The sequence below is a fragment of the Triticum urartu genome, chromosome 7 (assembly GCF_003073215.2).
Source record: "Triticum urartu cultivar G1812 chromosome 7, Tu2.1, whole genome shotgun sequence".
Taxonomy (NCBI): Eukaryota; Viridiplantae; Streptophyta; class Magnoliopsida; order Poales; family Poaceae; genus Triticum; species Triticum urartu.
The window spans coordinates 120232957-120250399 of NC_053028.1; the positions used below are offsets into that span (position 1 = coordinate 120232957).

Consider the following 17443-nt stretch of genomic DNA (forward strand, 5'->3'; position numbering starts at 1 on the left):
TGGATGGCATACATGCGGTCTATTCTAAACATGTCTACAGTAAGATCATGGACATGTGTATGGATTATGAAAAAAAATGTGAAGTGAAATTATTTTAATTTCTTGGAAATAAATGTAGACTGCCTACCGAGTCATGTCTAGATTAACCTTCATTTAACATCTTGTATTATATCATGCGAAAATGATGCTTAGAATTTGCAGTTAAAATCATTTTCCAATAGTTGCCGTTCTGTAAATGAAAAATATATTATGTTTATATAATTTCACTACAGAAAATTTATGGCCGCAGTTATATTCGTGCAATAAAGTGGGGGGGGGGGGGGATAGTTGGACCAATGGAGAAGGAAATGGTGCATTTATAGTTACTATCCTAACAATTTATTTCATATAGGTAATGGCGAGCGAAGCGATGACACATCATAGATGGAGTTGCAGAAAAAAGTACTTGTTCACATTAACTATAGCTTGTCTGACAATTCTTGTCTAGATTAACCTTTATTTAACATGTTGTATTATACTTCCTCAGTTCCAAAATATAGTGCTTCATCTATTCCCGTGCTTCAACTTTGACCATAATTAAATTTAACAAACGAGACAGACTGCGGCGGGAGCAAAAATTATACCAGTGAATTCGTATTCAAAAGAAGTTTTCAATTATAAAAAAATTCTCCTGCCGCAGTCGATCTTGTTGGTTAAATTTATGGTCAATTGGACCTCGAAAAACGCGGGCGCACTATATTTTGGCATGGAGGGAGTATATGATGTGAAAATGATGATGTCAAATCTGCAGTTAAAATCATTTTGCAATAGTTTCGGTTTTGTAAATGAAAAATATAGTATACATTTAAAATTTTGCTACAAGAATTTTTCTTTGCTATTACATTTGTGCAATAGAGTGGTGGGTGGTGGAGGTGAGGGTTGGATAGTTGGAGAAATGGAGAACCAAAATCTGCCTTTTATAGTTGCCATCCTGTCAACTTATTTCGAAGCGATGACACATCATAGATGGAGTTGTGGAAAATTCCAAGGACATTCAAGGGTGAGGAAAGAAGGGACAATACACATTGTATTTCTACATGACGGAGTTATAGCAAGAGATGGATAACATAATGGGCACCTAAAAAATAAAAGTGCTATTCCGTGGCAACGCGCGGGCATTCAGCTAATAGTCACTAGATGTACGATATCTATACACCTTGTATTCTAAAACGAAGGGACTTTTTAGCACGCATATGGCATTACTAAACTTGTTCTAAAAGGAAACCTACAAGCCATGTAAATTAGTTTCACAAGACGGCTCGCACCACCCAAAATTACATTCGCTATACGGTAATTAACTCCTCTCAAAAGAAAAGGGAAAAACTTTGGCGAGACTAGGCTTTGCACCCCACAAAAGAATTCTCTTGGAACACAATCTTACAAACAACGGTCATCCCACCATCTAGTTTAAGTAAAGAAAAGCTACCGCTTCCCTACCCATGATGTATACACCGACCGCACCACATGTACATAGGCTACTTGACACAAATCTGCATTTAACATGATGAATAATCGGTGGCCATGGAGTTACAAAGACATGATTCGTTGAGCATCCATGGCTATGCGTTGTTGTAACGTTAGACTTCTGAATGCAGACAGACAATGTCTGGAAGGCAGAATGCTTCCTATGGAAGGATTCAGGCAAATTCAAGCCTCTTTTCTGGCTATCCTGTGAAACAGTAAAAGGTGGTGTTAGATATGGTCTTTTCAGAATGGTAAGATGACACAGGAGATTTCATTGTGTTAAAAAAGAACATGTGAGATTTCCAGACCTGAAGCAATAGATTCCAAGAGCATCCTTGATTTCATGACAAACCGAAATGGCGAGATGCATGTAAAGACCCACTGTTACAAATAAACAAGACATGAGATGGTTGGACATTTATATATGTCACTTAGGTTGCAAGAAAGATGCAAAGCTATTCAGCTGAGACGGACATCTCAAACTAAATGTTCGAGTGCGGTACTTCACCTGAGGTTGCACAATACAGAAGAATAACCAAAAGCTCATCAACCAAAGGAGTCCTGTCAATAAAAATGATGCATCGTTTAGCTTAACTGCACAAAGGTACAGTTCCAATTTAGCAATACTAGGCGCGGCAAGCATAAAGAAACTTACCCGTCGTTAATCTTTGCGGTGAGAGCATTTGCGATAGCAAAAGGAAGAAACACCAGAGCCTGAAATAAGAGATATTTAGTCATTATTTTGAATTATTCTTACACTTTGTATGTAGCAGAGCGAAAACATGCACTACACAACATAGACATACCATGCACATTCCTGTTTTTAGACCTTTGGGCTCGTCACACAAATGAGCAAGTATCATCCTTCCCTGTCCACGCATGGCAAGTTCATTTATATTATGGAAAAATAGTAGCAATTCCAGAAAAAATTAAGAATGATCATAGTTTAGTTTATGTGCTATGCATGCCACTTTCAAGTCAATCGATGAAACCCATTAGATGCAATAGCACAAATAACATGGAGGAACTGAGTGCCATTAGATGCTTATTCAGAAAATGGAGCGCCACTGCATGCAGCACAGAACATGAGTTCAATCTGCGAGTCTATGTTAGTTGTAAGGTGATTTGCTTGCCCATGTGTCATATCCAAGTCATTATGTGCTTTTGCCATGAATTCCATATGTCCAGGTGGATAACGGAACTATCCAGTTTCCCAGAGATAACTCGACTTACACACCGTCTGTCAACATTTCTGAGTTTATAATCTCAAATCACAGAATCAGAGTCTTGAAAGCAATAAGTTTTAGATTAAGTGATACTAGATCATATCTACACGAATCAATAATTTAGAAAAAAATTATGTTGAAATCAGAATTATACCGAAAGCAATAAGCTTCAGAATAACCGGAACTACCAAGATAACAGCACTAGGACAATCATTTCGTTTGGATGTTTGATGCTTGGTCAGTTCAGAGTTAAATCCATGGCAAGTGAAAAAAAAGGTATCGCCTGCTCTTTGGAAGGCAGTCGATCTGTGGTGCACTGGATCAACATCTAGAAGTAAAAAAGACATCCAACATGCAAATAATATGAAGCTTGTGAACCCTAACATTTTTTCCTTCTTTTCGCAATGCATAATTATACATGCAACATACTGTGTTTTAGAAGGAAAAGTAGACAGACACCGTGCGATTTAGCAGGAAGCCAGGAACCAATATCGTAAATATGAAAGCACATTATTCAATATTACAAACTACTCAGCAAGTCAGGGTCAAGGAACCCAACAACAAAAAAGGAACTTACAACCAAATATCCAAAAGCAGAACCAGTTCCAATCACAAGCAGATGTGGCTGGTTCTTCATGATATCTGAAGGAGAGAGATAACACCTACACAGCAAGATAAATAAAACTAGTGTTACATTCAGCGAGTTATATTTTGTACGATAAACAATGAATAGACTTTCTGATCCCATACCAGACAGCAACTCCAGCTAACAGCGCAATAAATGGAAGGAGCTGCAGCCCAAATGTAAAATACAAGCATTAGAATGTGCATGGAATGTAAGAAGATAAACAGGGTTTCAGCCTTCCAGGTTGAATTGAATATTTAAATAAATAAATAATCACATGGAACTTGAACTGTTCGAATGCAGAATATTTGTAAGAGCTGCACCTGTCCAAGATAAAATAATAGCTACAAAATTAAACCCAACAGCTAAGACCAGACTTTGCCATTTTAGATGCTCTAGTTATAAGCTTTGGGGCGAACTAGGTGTTTATACAACATTATGCATTTGTAATTTTGTTGTCCAAAGACATACAAGCTTTTGTGTATAGTTTATCTATAAAATTTCATCGTCAGGGCCTCTCCTACAGTTTCTGGTAAAAATACAAGCTTGATGATAACAAAGAGTATTCATATGCACATATACGCAAACTCAAAACTATACATATCAAATATTCAAATCATTGCTTGCTTCTTGAAGTTCAAATGGATGGATGGACTAGAGTTTTCAAAAGCACTCTAGTCCAGGAATATACAACCTAAAAGATTACAAGCTTTTAAGTATTGTACATACAGGAAATTCCAAAAACTTACCATTGCTAATGCTAATTCCATGCTCCCTTTCCGTGCATCAACTACTTTTTGGACATTACCAATACTGCATGACAGGAGAATCAGTGATGTGTAAGCAAGAAATATCAGTAAGACATGCAGCACATGATTATTGGCTTATTGCATTGGAAAGTGTTTAGTGGACATGCGGTAAATGCCACAAACAAATCACTTGCAAGGGAACTGGTTCGTGAAACATGAAGATTCAAATATTTGCAAGCAATTTCATAGAAGTTTTAGGGTTTTTTTTTTCGAGAAAACGCAAAGGACCTTTGCATTTCATTTCATGGAAAAGGTAGAACAATCCTCCTAGGAGGTGAGCAGTACAAAGAAAAGCACAAAATCAGTGGACATCCCAGGTTGTGGGCAGAACAACCCGAAGTCCCTGGGCTCCTGCTGTAGCCCAACACCGGGCCTCGTCCTTGATCCTATCCACTAGGGATTCGATGGATGGCGTGGCGTTGTCGAAGACACACGCGTTCCTGTGCTTCCATAGCATCCAGGGCACAAGCAGCGCGATGGATTTGAGGGCCTTCCGATGCGCCGGCGGCGCGAGCTCTTTCGCGCTCAGCCACCACTCCGTGACCGTGTGCTCCTGATCGGGGATTTGGACCGGAATATGCAACCAATCAAGGACAAGGTGCCAGGTCTGACGTGCAAAGGGGCATGTCAGCAGCAGGTGCTGGATAGTTTCCAAGGCCTGGTCGTAGAGGAGGCATCGAGGGTGATGCTGCAAGCCACATCGCGCAAGCCTTTCAGCGGTCCAGCAGCGATACTGGGCGGCGAGCCAATGGAAAAATTTTACCCGTGGAGGCGCCCAGCTCTTCCATACCAGCTTCCAAGAATGGCTCCGTGTGGATCCCTGAAAACTGGCCGCATAACACAAGCGCGCCGAGTAGATGCCATTGGTGGTCCACCTCCAGAGCAGGCGATCCGGCTCGTTCGTCAGGATGGTGTGGCACACAGCCTGCCATAGCAGCAGGTATTGTCCGATCTCGTGCAGACCCAGGACCCCTTGTATATCATGTGCCCAAGAGTTACCTGCCAGCCCTTCTGCCACCGTCCTGGCCTTGCGTCGACGTTTGGGAATGCATTGGTAGAGTAGGGGAGCTATCTCACCTACAGACTGCCCGCCAATCCAGCGATCTTCCCAAAAAAGCGCCGTCGAGCCATTTCCAATGATCATGGTAGTGGAGGCGAAGAAGAGCGCGCGCTCCTCGTGTGAGAACTGCAGATCGAGACCTTGCCAAGCACGGTCCGGATCGACGCGGGCGAACCACAGCCATCGCAACCGTAGCGCGAGACCAGCGCGCTCCAGGTCTCGGACTCCCAGCCCACCATACGCGACAGGTCGGCACACACGGCTCCAGTTGACATGGCAATGGCCACCGTTGGCCACGGCCCGCCCAGCCCACAAGAAGCCTTGCTGGATCTTCGCCAATTGTTTGAGCGTCTTCTTTGGGGGAGCGAACGCGAGCAGCTGGTGCACTGGTATTGCATTGAGGACTGATTTGACAAGGGCAAGACGCCCGGCTTTGTTCATGAGCCACGCCTTCCAGGTAGGAAGCCGGGCAGCCACCGTATCGACGAGGGGCTGCAACTGGGCGGCGGAAGGCCGTCGCATCGACAATGGGATGCCCAGGTAAGTGATGGGAAGCTGCACCACCGGGCAACCCAATTGGGCGATCACCTCGTGTTCCTGCATGTCACCGTGCAGGACGGTGGCAGATCTCTTCGCATAGTTAACCTGCAGCCCGCTCGCTTTGCCGAACAGGGTCAAGATACCCTTGATGGCAGCAACGTCCTCCGGCGTGGCATGACAGAATAGCATCACATCGTCAGCATAGAGGGAGATCGCCGGGATCGGGCGTCGGGGATGCAACTGCTGCAGTATGCCGGCATCGAGCGCGCGGCGCATCAGCCGCCCAAGCGTGTCCACAGCGAGAACAAACAGCTGGGGGGACATGGAGTCGCCCTGTCGCAGTCGCCCTGTCACAGGCCCGAGCGGTGCCAGATCGGGGGGCCCGGCTCGCCGTTCATCATGACACGGGTGCTGGACGTCAATAACAGGATCGCAAGCCATTCCCGAAATCTGTCCCCGAACCCATATTGGCGCAAAACCTCAAAGAGGAATGTCCAAGATATGGAGTCAAAGGCGCGCGTGAGGTCGAGCTTGAGCATGATCCGCGGAGCCCCGAGTTGGTGCAGCATTTTGAGAGATTGCCTCACGAGGATGAAGTTATCATGGAGGCTCCGGCCGGTGATGAACGCATTCTGGTTGCGACTGACCAAGCTATCCAATCTGGGGGCAAGCCGCAGAGACAAGACCTTGGTGAATATCTTGGCCACGATATGAATCAAGCAGATCGGGCGATAGTCACGAAGCTGCTGGGCGTCGGCGCGCTTGGGCAGTAGGGTCATGAGGGTTTGGTTGAGCTTGCCAAAGCCACGGCCCCGCATCTCGAACAGCTGCTGGAAGACATCCATAAGGTCCTGTCGAACGATGGTCCAGCAAGCTCGCAGAAACTCCGCGGTGAAGCCGTCAGGCCCCGGTGCCTTGCGAGCGGGGAGGCGCTTGATCGCGTCCCATACCTCCTCCACGCTGAAGGGAGCGTCCAGGCTCGCCAGATCGCAAGGCTCAATGAGCCCCTCCAAGTTGAGCATAAGGTCGCGGTCGACAGCCGTGCCCAGGATCTCGTCAAAGTGCTCAAAAGCAGCCTGCGCCATCGCGTCCTGGTCGGTGACCGTGTGCCCATCCACGGCCAAGCTAAAGATCCGGTTCTTCTGACGACGAAAGGAGCATTGCCGGTGGAAGAATCCCGTGCTAGCGTCGCCTTCCTTGAGCGTGGCGATGCGGGCGCGCTGTCTGGCGATGGTGCGTTCCAACGAAGCGAGGCCAAGGTACGAGACCTTGAGGCGCTTTCGCAGCCAATCCTCCTCCTGAGTGAGAGCTCGATCCTCCTGGGCCTTGTCAAAGCGCGATATGAGCTCCCGAGAGATGGCCAACTTGTCGCGGATACTGCCTGTCGTCTTGGCACTCCAGCTGGTAAGCCTGCGCGCCGTGGCCTGGAAGCGCAACATCAATCGATGGAAGGGGTCCGGGTCATGGACCGAGCCCCAAGCCGCAGCCACCGTGTCGTGGAACCCATCAAGCCTCAACCAGAAGTCCTCAAAATGAAATCGTCTATGCGCCGTGGGCATGGGGAGCAGTCCAGCAGCAGGGGGGAGTGGTCCGAGATGACCGTCGCAAGGCAGCGAAGGTGACATTTGCCATGTGCATCCTCCCAGTCCGAGGTGCAGAGCACACGGTCCAGGTGCACAAGAGTGGGAGGGGACTGCTCGTTCGACCACGTGAAGCGACGCCCGTTGAGGTAGACCTCCTTAAGCGCAAGGTCATTGACGAGGCGGCGGAATCTGCCCATCATACGACGATTTAAGTTGCCGTTGTTCTTGTCCTCGTCGCGCAGGATGAGGTTGAAGTCTCCGCAAAGCATCCATGGCCCGGGACAGGCCACACGAATCTCCCGCAGCTCAAGCAAGAATGCAATTTTGTCCACGTCGTCTTGAGGTCCATACACGACAGAGAGCCACCAAGGGGTGCCCGAGGCCGTGGCCACTCTGGCCGAGAGGGCATTCGTGGTGAACAACGGGTCCGTGATGGTCACGGCCCTGCTCTTCCAAGCCAGTAAGATGCCGCCCCGTGTGCCAAGAGCTGGGAGGTATGTGTAGTCATCGAACTCTGAACCGAGGGTGTCAAGAACAACAGATGAACAAAGTAACTCCATCTTAGTTTCCTGCAAGCATACAATGGAGGCAGCGGTGGTGTCCAACAGTGAGCGAATGGCTGTGCGCCGGCTCCGCGAATTCAGACCGCGCACATTCCATACAGCAATCTTAAGGCCGTGATCCATGGACAGTGGATCGACGGGGAGCGGGCAGGTGCTGCCTAGGTTGTGCAGGTGACCTCGACACGTGCTGGCGCGATCGGCAGGCTGGATAGACATGCTGGGATCTCGCGATCGACCAACGCGGCCATGGCCTTGAGCACCTCGAGCGGGATGGGCATCGCAAACATGCCGTCGTAGGCCTTCATCTCGGCAGGGGTGATCTTCTAATTCGTCCCAATGATCCCCAGGGTGCGCAGGATTTGGACCTGCGCACGTCTCTCGGCTGTGGGTGGCGGCGCTGCCGGGTGGGCAGAGGCAGCCGAGCGGCCGCGACGGGGGGAGAAGTTCAGGGGCCTGCGCGGCCTCCTCCTAGGCGTCGGCAGGGCCGCAGCGATGTGCTTGGTGGCGGCGGCCAGAAATTCCCCCAGCGTTAGGGAACTTGGCGCAGCGGGACGAGCGTGGGCTCGGCGCATGGTGATCGGCGGGGATGCGAAGCGCTCGGCAGCAGGCAGATTCGTCCCCTGTTGGGCACCCGCAGGCGTGCAGGCCTCCATGTTGGGTCCCGTTGCGGTGATTGGGGTTTGTGGCCTCTACAGAATAGTCACCTGGGGCGAGAGCCCAGGGTCCTCGATGGGCTGGGCCTGGGGCGGTAGAGAGGCCCTAGCCTGGGGGGCTGGGCACGAGGTGGGGCGCTCCTCTCCAACCACGGCGCGCGCATGGGGCCCGGAGGACCGGTCAGCGGGGACAAGGCCATCGTCAGGTAGGGGGGCAGGCGAGACGCCACTTTGCCCCGACAAGCCGGCCGGCACAGGCTGTGAGGCTGGTCCCACGCGCATATCGGGCAGTTCCCGACAATTCCTCGGATCCGGAGCAACAGACACAGGGCCCACGCTATCCGCCTCGGGGGCATCCGATGGTGCGAGATTCAAATCTCGAGATCCTTCCGGAGTGTTCACCACTAATGGGGGCGTGCAACTTGGCCCGTGGCCTGGCTCCACGCTGGGGATTGGAGCAGCCGAGGGGCCACCGACAGGCGTCCTTCGCGCATCTCCGTCATCTCCTGTAGCGACAGAGGCTCTGCCCGTCTGTGCTACCGCCAAAGCTTGCTTTGGCTTTCTTTTGCGCCTCCCTTTTCTGGCGCGGCCACGCATGTTGGTGGGGCCATGCTGATCGTGCTGCTGCTCCAGCTGACCACGCAGACCAGGCCAGGGCTCCATGGCGCAGCGCGACGGCGTACGAATGGCGGCGCAGCCGCGGAGGGCGGCGCGGGCCATGCGGACACGACGGACAGGCCATCGGTGCGCGCAGCGCGGTTCCCGGCCCGCCACCCCAGGGAGTCGACGGCCATGCCATCAGCCCGGCCGGCCGGCGGCTCCTCCGTGTGTCGACGTTTGCGGCCGCGGCGACGCGCACGGCCTGGGCCCCTGCCACAAGCTGGGTCATCGCCATCACCGGCGCCACCGCCTGCCGGTCCGTCGCCAGCGCCAGCCCGAGGAGCTGGGGCGCCGTTCCTCTCCGCACGGGCCAGCGCGATGAAAATCGGGTAGGTGAGGGTCCGGATGGTAGGCGCCTCCGAGCCCACGCGCGCGGGGATCTGTTCCACGATTTTCAGGACGGCGGCACGACGGATGTTGGCAGGATCATGCGTGCGCCCCGCCAGCCGGAAGACGGCCATGTCAGCCCTGGAACGCGTGCCGGGGTGGAGTCTCTCGATCCAGCAGCTCTCCCCAAGAATATGCTCAGCCGTCGAGAGGTGCCATGCCTGAGCGGGGATGCCCCGGAGCTCAAGCTCGACGCGATACTTGAACTGGCCGAAGCCTGCATGAGCCAGCTTGCTCCAAGGTCGCACGGAGAGGGAGAACCGCGGGGAGCGGATGAAGTGATCACCATTGAGGCGATCCATGGTCGAGCGCGAGTTGAAGAGGATCAGAAAATCTTCGGGGTGAACCGTGAAGTCACCGTCGACGAGCTCGAGGGAAGAGATGAGCACGTCGGCGACCTCAGCAGCGGACACGAGTGGCCTGTTGCCAGTGATGGAGGCCACCATCGCGCGGGACAGAACCACCTCGGCCTCCTCCATCTCGACCGAGTGCGACATGATGACCCGCACCGGTTCGGGGGCGGGAGCCATGGGAGCGCGGACCACCGGAGCAGCAGGTGGTGGCGGCGGCGATGGCGTTGTGGCCCGAGGCGCAGCCCCACGAGCAGCAGGGCCCGAGCGGCCGGAAGCGGCCCGGGTGTCGCCCCGGCACTGGGCGTCGCAGGCGCGCGACTCGTGGCCGGACTCGAGGCAGCAGCGGCAGCGGACGTCGTTGGTGCAGTCCGGCACACGGTGACGGTGGTCCAAGCAGCGGAAACAGAGGCCGGCGACCTCCTCCGGCGAGGGGCTGCATCGTCAGGGCTGAGGAGGGGAAGGCGCGGCCTCCTGGCGAGGGCGGCGGCGGCGATTCCGACGCCGCGGAAGCTGGTAGCCGTCCGCGTCGACCTGGACGCCGCCAGGGGCGCGGTGAACCTCGGAGCGGGGGCCGAGGCAGCTCGCGGCAGGCTGCCTAGCGGTGGCAGCGGCACGAGCGGGGGCTGGGAGCGCAAGCGGCGTGGGAACGGCCGGCGGAGAGCGTGCGACATCGCTGTACGAGCGCGTCGAGGACTCGCCCTCCGAGTCGGACCAGCGGCCGCCAAGGGACACGCGGTCGTCGGAGGGGGTCGCCCGGCGGTCGACAGGGTCAGCACTGGAGGTTGCCATTGCTAGGGGGGAGGAGGGAGGTGGGAGGGCTACCGGCGGGGATTCCGTTTTGGGTATTAAACACAGAGAAGAATTGCATGACAGGCATAGGAATCAGTCATATGTAACTTCATGTCATGGAGCCATGAAAAAAGTCACTCGAAAAATAAAATACAAAGGAATTTAAACTCACTTGGATCCAACTGTTGGGATTACAGCAAACATGATCATCAGAATCAGCACGATAACATATAAGGGGATTTCTGATACAAGTTAAAGCAACAAATCAGAAACAGTTTCTATTAATGGTCACGTGGAGTACTTGTTTCTGCTAGCAGTCATTATCGAAATAGAGGATAATACACAAAATGAACAAAAAAGGCATTCGCAGTTCCTAAAGTAACATACCTGGAACAAATGGAAGTGGAACCAAACTAATAAGAGGGAGGGATTTTCGAAAATCTTGCGCCCACCATTCAGCACCTAAATTGGGGAGTAGAATTGCTTATCTTAGAAGAATGTAAAAAAAAACTACTAAAGAAACAAAAAGCTATTTGAATATCAAGTCTTGCTTAGGTAAATTACCAGTAAAAAAGGTAAAAAGGTGGGAGACATAGATCAGCATCAGGCCTTCCGTTGGTCCATTTATTACAGGAAGAATAAGAGTATTTGTGAAGTAGCTGGCAGCATGAGAAATACAACCGTCAATAAGAGCTTCCAAGAAATTAATGCATTACCAAATGTGAAAAAACAAACATAAAGACAGCAGTATGAGAGTTCTGGAAGCAAATGATGAGCTGACCCCTAAGTTTCTTATGTGAAATTAGTGGTCAGTAGAAGATTCTACAGAAATAGAAGAAATACTATGATAAAGGAAGTGATAAGCAAATGGATGCATGTAATGTGCCAATCTGTTACTCAACTATGACAAAAATTACCTATGAGGTGCCAGTTACACTGGTGTAAGGTCAACACAAGGAGAAAGCAGAGTCTAATATCAGAAACATTATGAGCTAGTTGCTCAAAACTCTGGGCTAGATAACTATGCTTTTATGGTAAAAAAAAAACCTTTCTGAAATGACTAGATGAGGTTTACCCACATGTAACTCATACATTCGGTTGGCATACACATAAGTTCACACAGAAAAAAAAATCAGTAGTATCATCCCACTAAATCAATCTTCATGCCGCACCAAAAGCTGCAGCATGCAGGGGTCTAAACTCATTATTACAGAAAGAAGAGTGCAAGATTACAATTGAAATGACATTTTTTTTAACATTTCGGACAAAAAAAGAGCATCTTGCTTTGCAGATATCTGGAATATGCTCAGAGAAATTGAGTTCTAAAAGCCTTACTGTTCCCATGTTGCCAGATAAAATGGGACAGCAGCAACCACCCAATAACAGAATGTCAACCTTCCACACATCAAGGTGCTTCCAAGGGCCAAGGCTTCAAACTAACAACAGTATAAGGACGAGCCCAGTCAAGATAAATAAGACAAATATATCTTTAGTGAAAGACGAGGACAAGGTGAAGGCCTCGAATAAAAAAAATCCTTACAGCGCAGGCAAGGGCGTCACATCCTGCCAAATGAAAATTTTGAATAGTGTAAGATTGAGATGTTGAGAGAGAGAGAGAGAGTGTGAGAGAGAGAGAGAAAGAGCAGGAAAAAAATACCATGATCAAAAAGTTCTCCTAGAGGACTTGATGAGCTGGTGCGCCTTGCTTGTTTACCATCAACGGCATCAAAAGTCTAGCATGCACAATACAATATAGTTGATTAATTCAAACCAGTGAACTAGATGACATGATAATTTCCCGTTTGCTTTCTGCATGTTGATTTACAAGGTGATAATGACAATATACATGTGTTTTTAATAGTTACATCAGTTAGATAAACAAGTTTAGAAACAACATACTTCAAACTCTCACCAACTAATATTTGTTCAATCTTTACAACAAAATAATTCTTCTAGGGGTAAATGTCAGGCTTCATTCTAATCAAGTTCAGAACTGCCCACTAAGAGTGGGTCTTACGCATTCTGCTACCTGAAATAAAGGATTTAAGATAACTGTTCTTCAGTAGTTGGCCTATATAGCTCTAGATTCAACCACTTAGTGAAATTATACTTATATCATTAGGTGGCTATGGGTCCTTTCTTGAAAATCAGCCAGGAATACATAATTGTAATATGAACAACAAAGCAAATTCCTTGTTTACCATAGATTGTACAGGTCATGTCATAGTAAGAAATTAAACCAGCGGATAGGCAAGAAAACAAGAATTACAGAAATTATCACATGGAACACTCTTGCTTAAGCAAAATAATGCTCTTTAGTAACCATACAGGAGAAGCCATAAAGATCAGAACAAGGAAGAGTTATCTATTTGCAATCTCATTCTCAGTTTCACACACCTGGTACAAGAAGAGAAGTATTCCATGGGCAAGATGGACCCACCGAGGGGGAGCTGTGTCAAGGTGGGGTGAATAAATCTGTGAAATTAGAGTCATAAGTGGAAAACAAGACATAACATAAAACGTGGAATGCATCATAAGGTGACAACGTCGAGATATTAACAGCAACATACTACCTCCGTAAACAAATGTAAGACGTTTTAGGTCACTATTTTAGCAGCTCTCCGAAATAAGAAGAAAATAAATTAAGAAAGACACTCACATAGCTAAGCAGCGAAGATGTAAGTAGAAACATAAACCCCATGAGTGTGATCTGAAAATTTGGAAAGGATCACCACAGACTGCTCCAAATGAAATGAACCCAAGGAAGAATTGACAATTTACTGATCAATCTCTTACCATGTTTGGTCTATACGTTGGTCGATACATGCAAATGTGGAAAATTATAAATTAGCTCAAGAGCTCTGATGAAAAGAACAAAAATTGAAAAAAAAAATCTGTTTGCACAAGACTACAAATCTATTTCCTTCAATTATAGAATGTTGATATGTAGCACCAAGAAAGCGCAAGATCTCAGTTCTCTGACTATCCTAACAATGTAGAGACTGTGGCAGCAGAGAAGTATGTGTGTTAACGAGTACCCTTACAGCCAGGACCTAGACAACAGATCTTCAGTGAGGCAGATCAGTGGAGGTTGGCAGGCTCCAAGGAGCTCCAAGCATTGTCCTGCATGCCCCTCGCCCTTGTGGCCACATCTCTAGTCACACTTACCTCCATAGTTTTGTGCCTTTTTCGTTCTTTGTTTTTTCAAGATTTTTTGCCTTTTTCTCGTGGTGGTTGTGTAGCTTTTGCGCCATTTGGGTGTTCGCCTTCTAATACGAAAGAGGAGTGTTTTGATGCGTGTTCGGGAGAAAATATTAAGTGTAAGATCGATCCTGCTAGTTATTAATCTGTAAGATGAAAACAGGAATATCAAGTTTGATTGTTCTGTCGCCCGTGGTTCAAGCCCAATCACTTGCCCATTGGTCATCTAAGTTAATAAAAAAACCATAGTATAATTTACAGGTAATGAGGTAAAGAGATGTCACAGTCTACAGTAGGCAGGCATGTAACCACACTTTGTTCAGAATAACTGACATGGCAAACCACTGATGACACCTATAACAAGTTAAAGCAGTAATATACAAACAAATTGTCAATCCTTGCAGTAATATACAAACAAATTGTCAATCCTTGCAGTTTTAAGGAGTTTGTGAAGGCTTCAGTCATATTACCCTGCATCTCGTTGAGTTACTGTGTTTAGAGCAACTGGCATGCAAATCACTGCCTACTGACAGCCTGACGAGTCACAGTAATAGACAAACAAATTGCCAATCCAAACAGTTAGGGAGTTTAAGACGCCACAAGGCTTCAGTGATATTAATCTGCCTCTCATTGAGTTAAGTTCCTGCCTCTCTTCAAACGTTATTTCAAAGCAGGCTTACGATGCGGTCACCCCCGTTCCCCAACCCACAATTCGACCCTCTTGGGCGCATCTACTCTCCAACCACCGACTAAACCACAGCCATCTACTCTAACCAGTAAGTAGAGTAGGGGAGGAGGCGGAAGGGAGAAGGGGGCACTCACGGCATCCAGAGCGGGAAGAGGGTGACGCAGCGGCTCCAGAAGGGCTGCAGCACGTACTTGGCCACCACCGAGTGGTCCTGGCCGCTGTACCTGTAGCGCTTCAGCGTCTCCACGCCGTGCGCGCCGATGTACCCCATCTCCGGCGCGGCGGCGGCGGGCGGGGGGTCGGCAGAGGGGTTTGGGAGGGCTCTGGATGGAAGGCTCGAGACGGCGCTGGATCGCGATGCGATGCGGCGTGAGCCAGTTGTTGGGCTTGGCGAGGCGAGGCGAGATCGGTGAGGCGGAGAGGGAAGCTGGGGATCCGATGGCGTGGCGTGGTGGGATATTCGAGTCGACCCAACACAACGACACGCCGTCAGGTCGGCCAGGGGCCCCACCACTTTTGAGTGCAACGCACGGTTTTTTTTTTTTTTTTTTCAAAGGCGTGGAGCCTTTTCGGGTTCAGGGGTGGCCGCCACCTGTCCCTCCGGTCTTTTATTGCTGGCCTTTTCGTTCCAGGGAGAAGCACCCGTCAGAAATTCAAACCCTTTTCTCTTCAGCTACGGTTTTCTTAAGAAAATTGCTTTCTCCGATGTTGATGTGCACCTACCAAGCGAAAGATGCGGATACGCGTGTCCGATGCCAAAACCTTCTGAAAACTGTACACGTTAGATCATGTCTCGATGCTTGTTCCCCTATGGCAAAGTGATGGAACCCGGACATGTGAGAGTGGGACATGGTGAAGGGAAATGGTACACAATAGATCATGTGGACGTGCTGCTTTTAGCACAGGATATCATGTTTTCTTTGTGGTTCCCATACAACAGCATTTATGTAAACAAGATGACAAGTGTTTCTTGGCCACACAGTTGTGCTATGCTCGGTATGATTGTATCTCGCTAAACAATCTGCTACTCTATTATGACTACGATAAAACTTTTGTGGAATAAACACCTAGTTTTCTCTCATGTACTTGATGCAAAAAAAAAATGATGCATCTATGAAGATCGATAGGGCCATGGATGAATCTGATTGCACGACAACTGAAAACACAGTGTGTCGCATGGTCAAGGCCATGCACAACAACTGACATAGCATGTATCTCGGCTTCCAGTGCGTCATTGCGTCATTGCAGTAGAACAAGAATCTATAAGGAACCAAGATGATCGTCCCATCATGGTGTCGTAGTATCATACCGGTCACCGTCATACCATCACTTCCCGAGAATGCCGCATCTACTAACGGTGTAACCTGGTCTCTAGGAGGTGGGATTCATGACAAGGGACTTGTTGCACTCGTCGGTTTTGGTCATTCTGGTTCCAACACAAGCGGCATTTTACCCTTTACAATGTGCTCAGTCGAGTAAGCTATATGGAAAATACAATGACCCCTTGTGCCCTTCGTGCAAAAACCAAATGCAACCGAGAAGGAAGTTGAACTGTTTATTAGTATTATCACTATCCAAAAAATGGAATTGGATTGAAATATGTTTGTATGGGAAATGTCAATAGCCCTACCCGATTTTCGAAGAAGGTGCGTCTAGTACACTCGATCGAGTTTGATAGATATATCAAGTTTAACAGACTTGTCGACACCGAGTTTGTTGCTCTCACAAACTTAAAGTCGCCCTCGGACTTGAGGGCGAATAACGTTTGAGCCGCTGTTCCTAGTGAGTCTACGCCGAGAGGGTGCAACACTACATGCGGTTCCACGCGCATGTACTCATCATGAAGAGATAATTCGTCATCCTCTTCTTCATTTACATCCAAACGCCATTGACATATCAAATTGACAGGTATGGGTAAACGCCAGACAACGTTTCAGATAGTTTGCTAGGTGTGAAGCGGAGGCGTGCTGAGTCAGCGCCAATAAACAGACATAACGAGTAGAATAGTGTCCCGAATGAGCTACAAAGGGAACATGGATGCTACCGCGAGACCAACAATCACTAGACAAAACTAAAGGCAACTCGCAATTGACTACAATCAGCGACAAAGCAACCGCAAAGTTTAAAAAACATTGGCATTGAAGCCAACTTTTCTTGCCCGGCATAGAGACAACATTACATGGTCAATATGACTTACTCTATCATCCCCTCATACTTGCAATACAACTCTACTCTGAAAAGCACACACACAAACTTCTTTGAAGAATCTCCATGGGCGGATCTAACTCCCAACTATGTTGATTCTCGCATGATGTCATAGAGGTTCATGTGCGTGTAATGCATCCTAAACATCACTAGAACAATTTGATTCCCCTCACGTGCAACCGATCATCTCACCTGTACCACCTGACTATGAGTCCGGTTGAACTTGACGAAGATGTCAAGGAAGCTCATGGGGCTACCTTCTTGTTTAAAGAGAAAACCCCATTAGCACTCCCATGTGCACCTTTGCATACAATGCCAGCACCTTGAAATGCCAAACGCGTTCGCTTTTGTCCCGATGATACGATCTATCACTATAGAATTGGCACAGAGTTTCTCGAGAACATCGTCCAGTGGGGTGACGGGCCGCCGATAGTGAAGGCCGACTGTCTAACCTCGTCATCCAAGCATGGGACATGAGTTGCAACCAAGTAACTTGGTAAAGCAGCTGGATAAGCAGGAATAAGAAGAAGAAAATCCGGATACATGTACAATTTAGCACACACCTGACATGCTACGCTCAATCGCACGCATCTCCTTA

The 17443-nt window shown here is 48.7% G+C and overlaps 1 protein-coding gene across 2 annotated transcripts; it reads right to left on the reverse strand.

Moving 5' to 3' along the window:
• Positions 1-1280: 1280 nt before the first annotated feature.
• LOC125525457 (choline/ethanolaminephosphotransferase 1-like) lies at positions 1281-15102 on the reverse strand. Of its 2 annotated transcripts, XM_048690462.1 has the most exons (18): positions 14775-15098; positions 13548-13557; positions 13411-13461; positions 13149-13226; positions 12409-12484; positions 12292-12314; positions 12087-12187; positions 11316-11410; positions 11139-11213; positions 10924-10993; positions 4104-4167; positions 3480-3520; positions 3307-3391; positions 2310-2372; positions 2159-2217; positions 2012-2064; positions 1812-1884; positions 1281-1708 (listed from the first exon to the last, which is right to left on the reverse strand). In XM_048690462.1, the coding sequence occupies exons 1-18, from the start codon at positions 14909-14911 to the stop codon at positions 1687-1689; spliced, it is 1176 nt and encodes a 391-aa protein (XP_048546419.1). In that variant the 5' UTR covers positions 14912-15098; the 3' UTR covers positions 1281-1686. The 2 variants fall into 2 exon arrangements, with proteins under 2 accessions (XP_048546419.1, XP_048546418.1); XM_048690461.1 differs by lacking the exon at positions 13548-13557 and having other exon boundaries at positions 14775-15102.
• Between the last annotated feature and the right edge of the window lie 2341 nt (positions 15103-17443).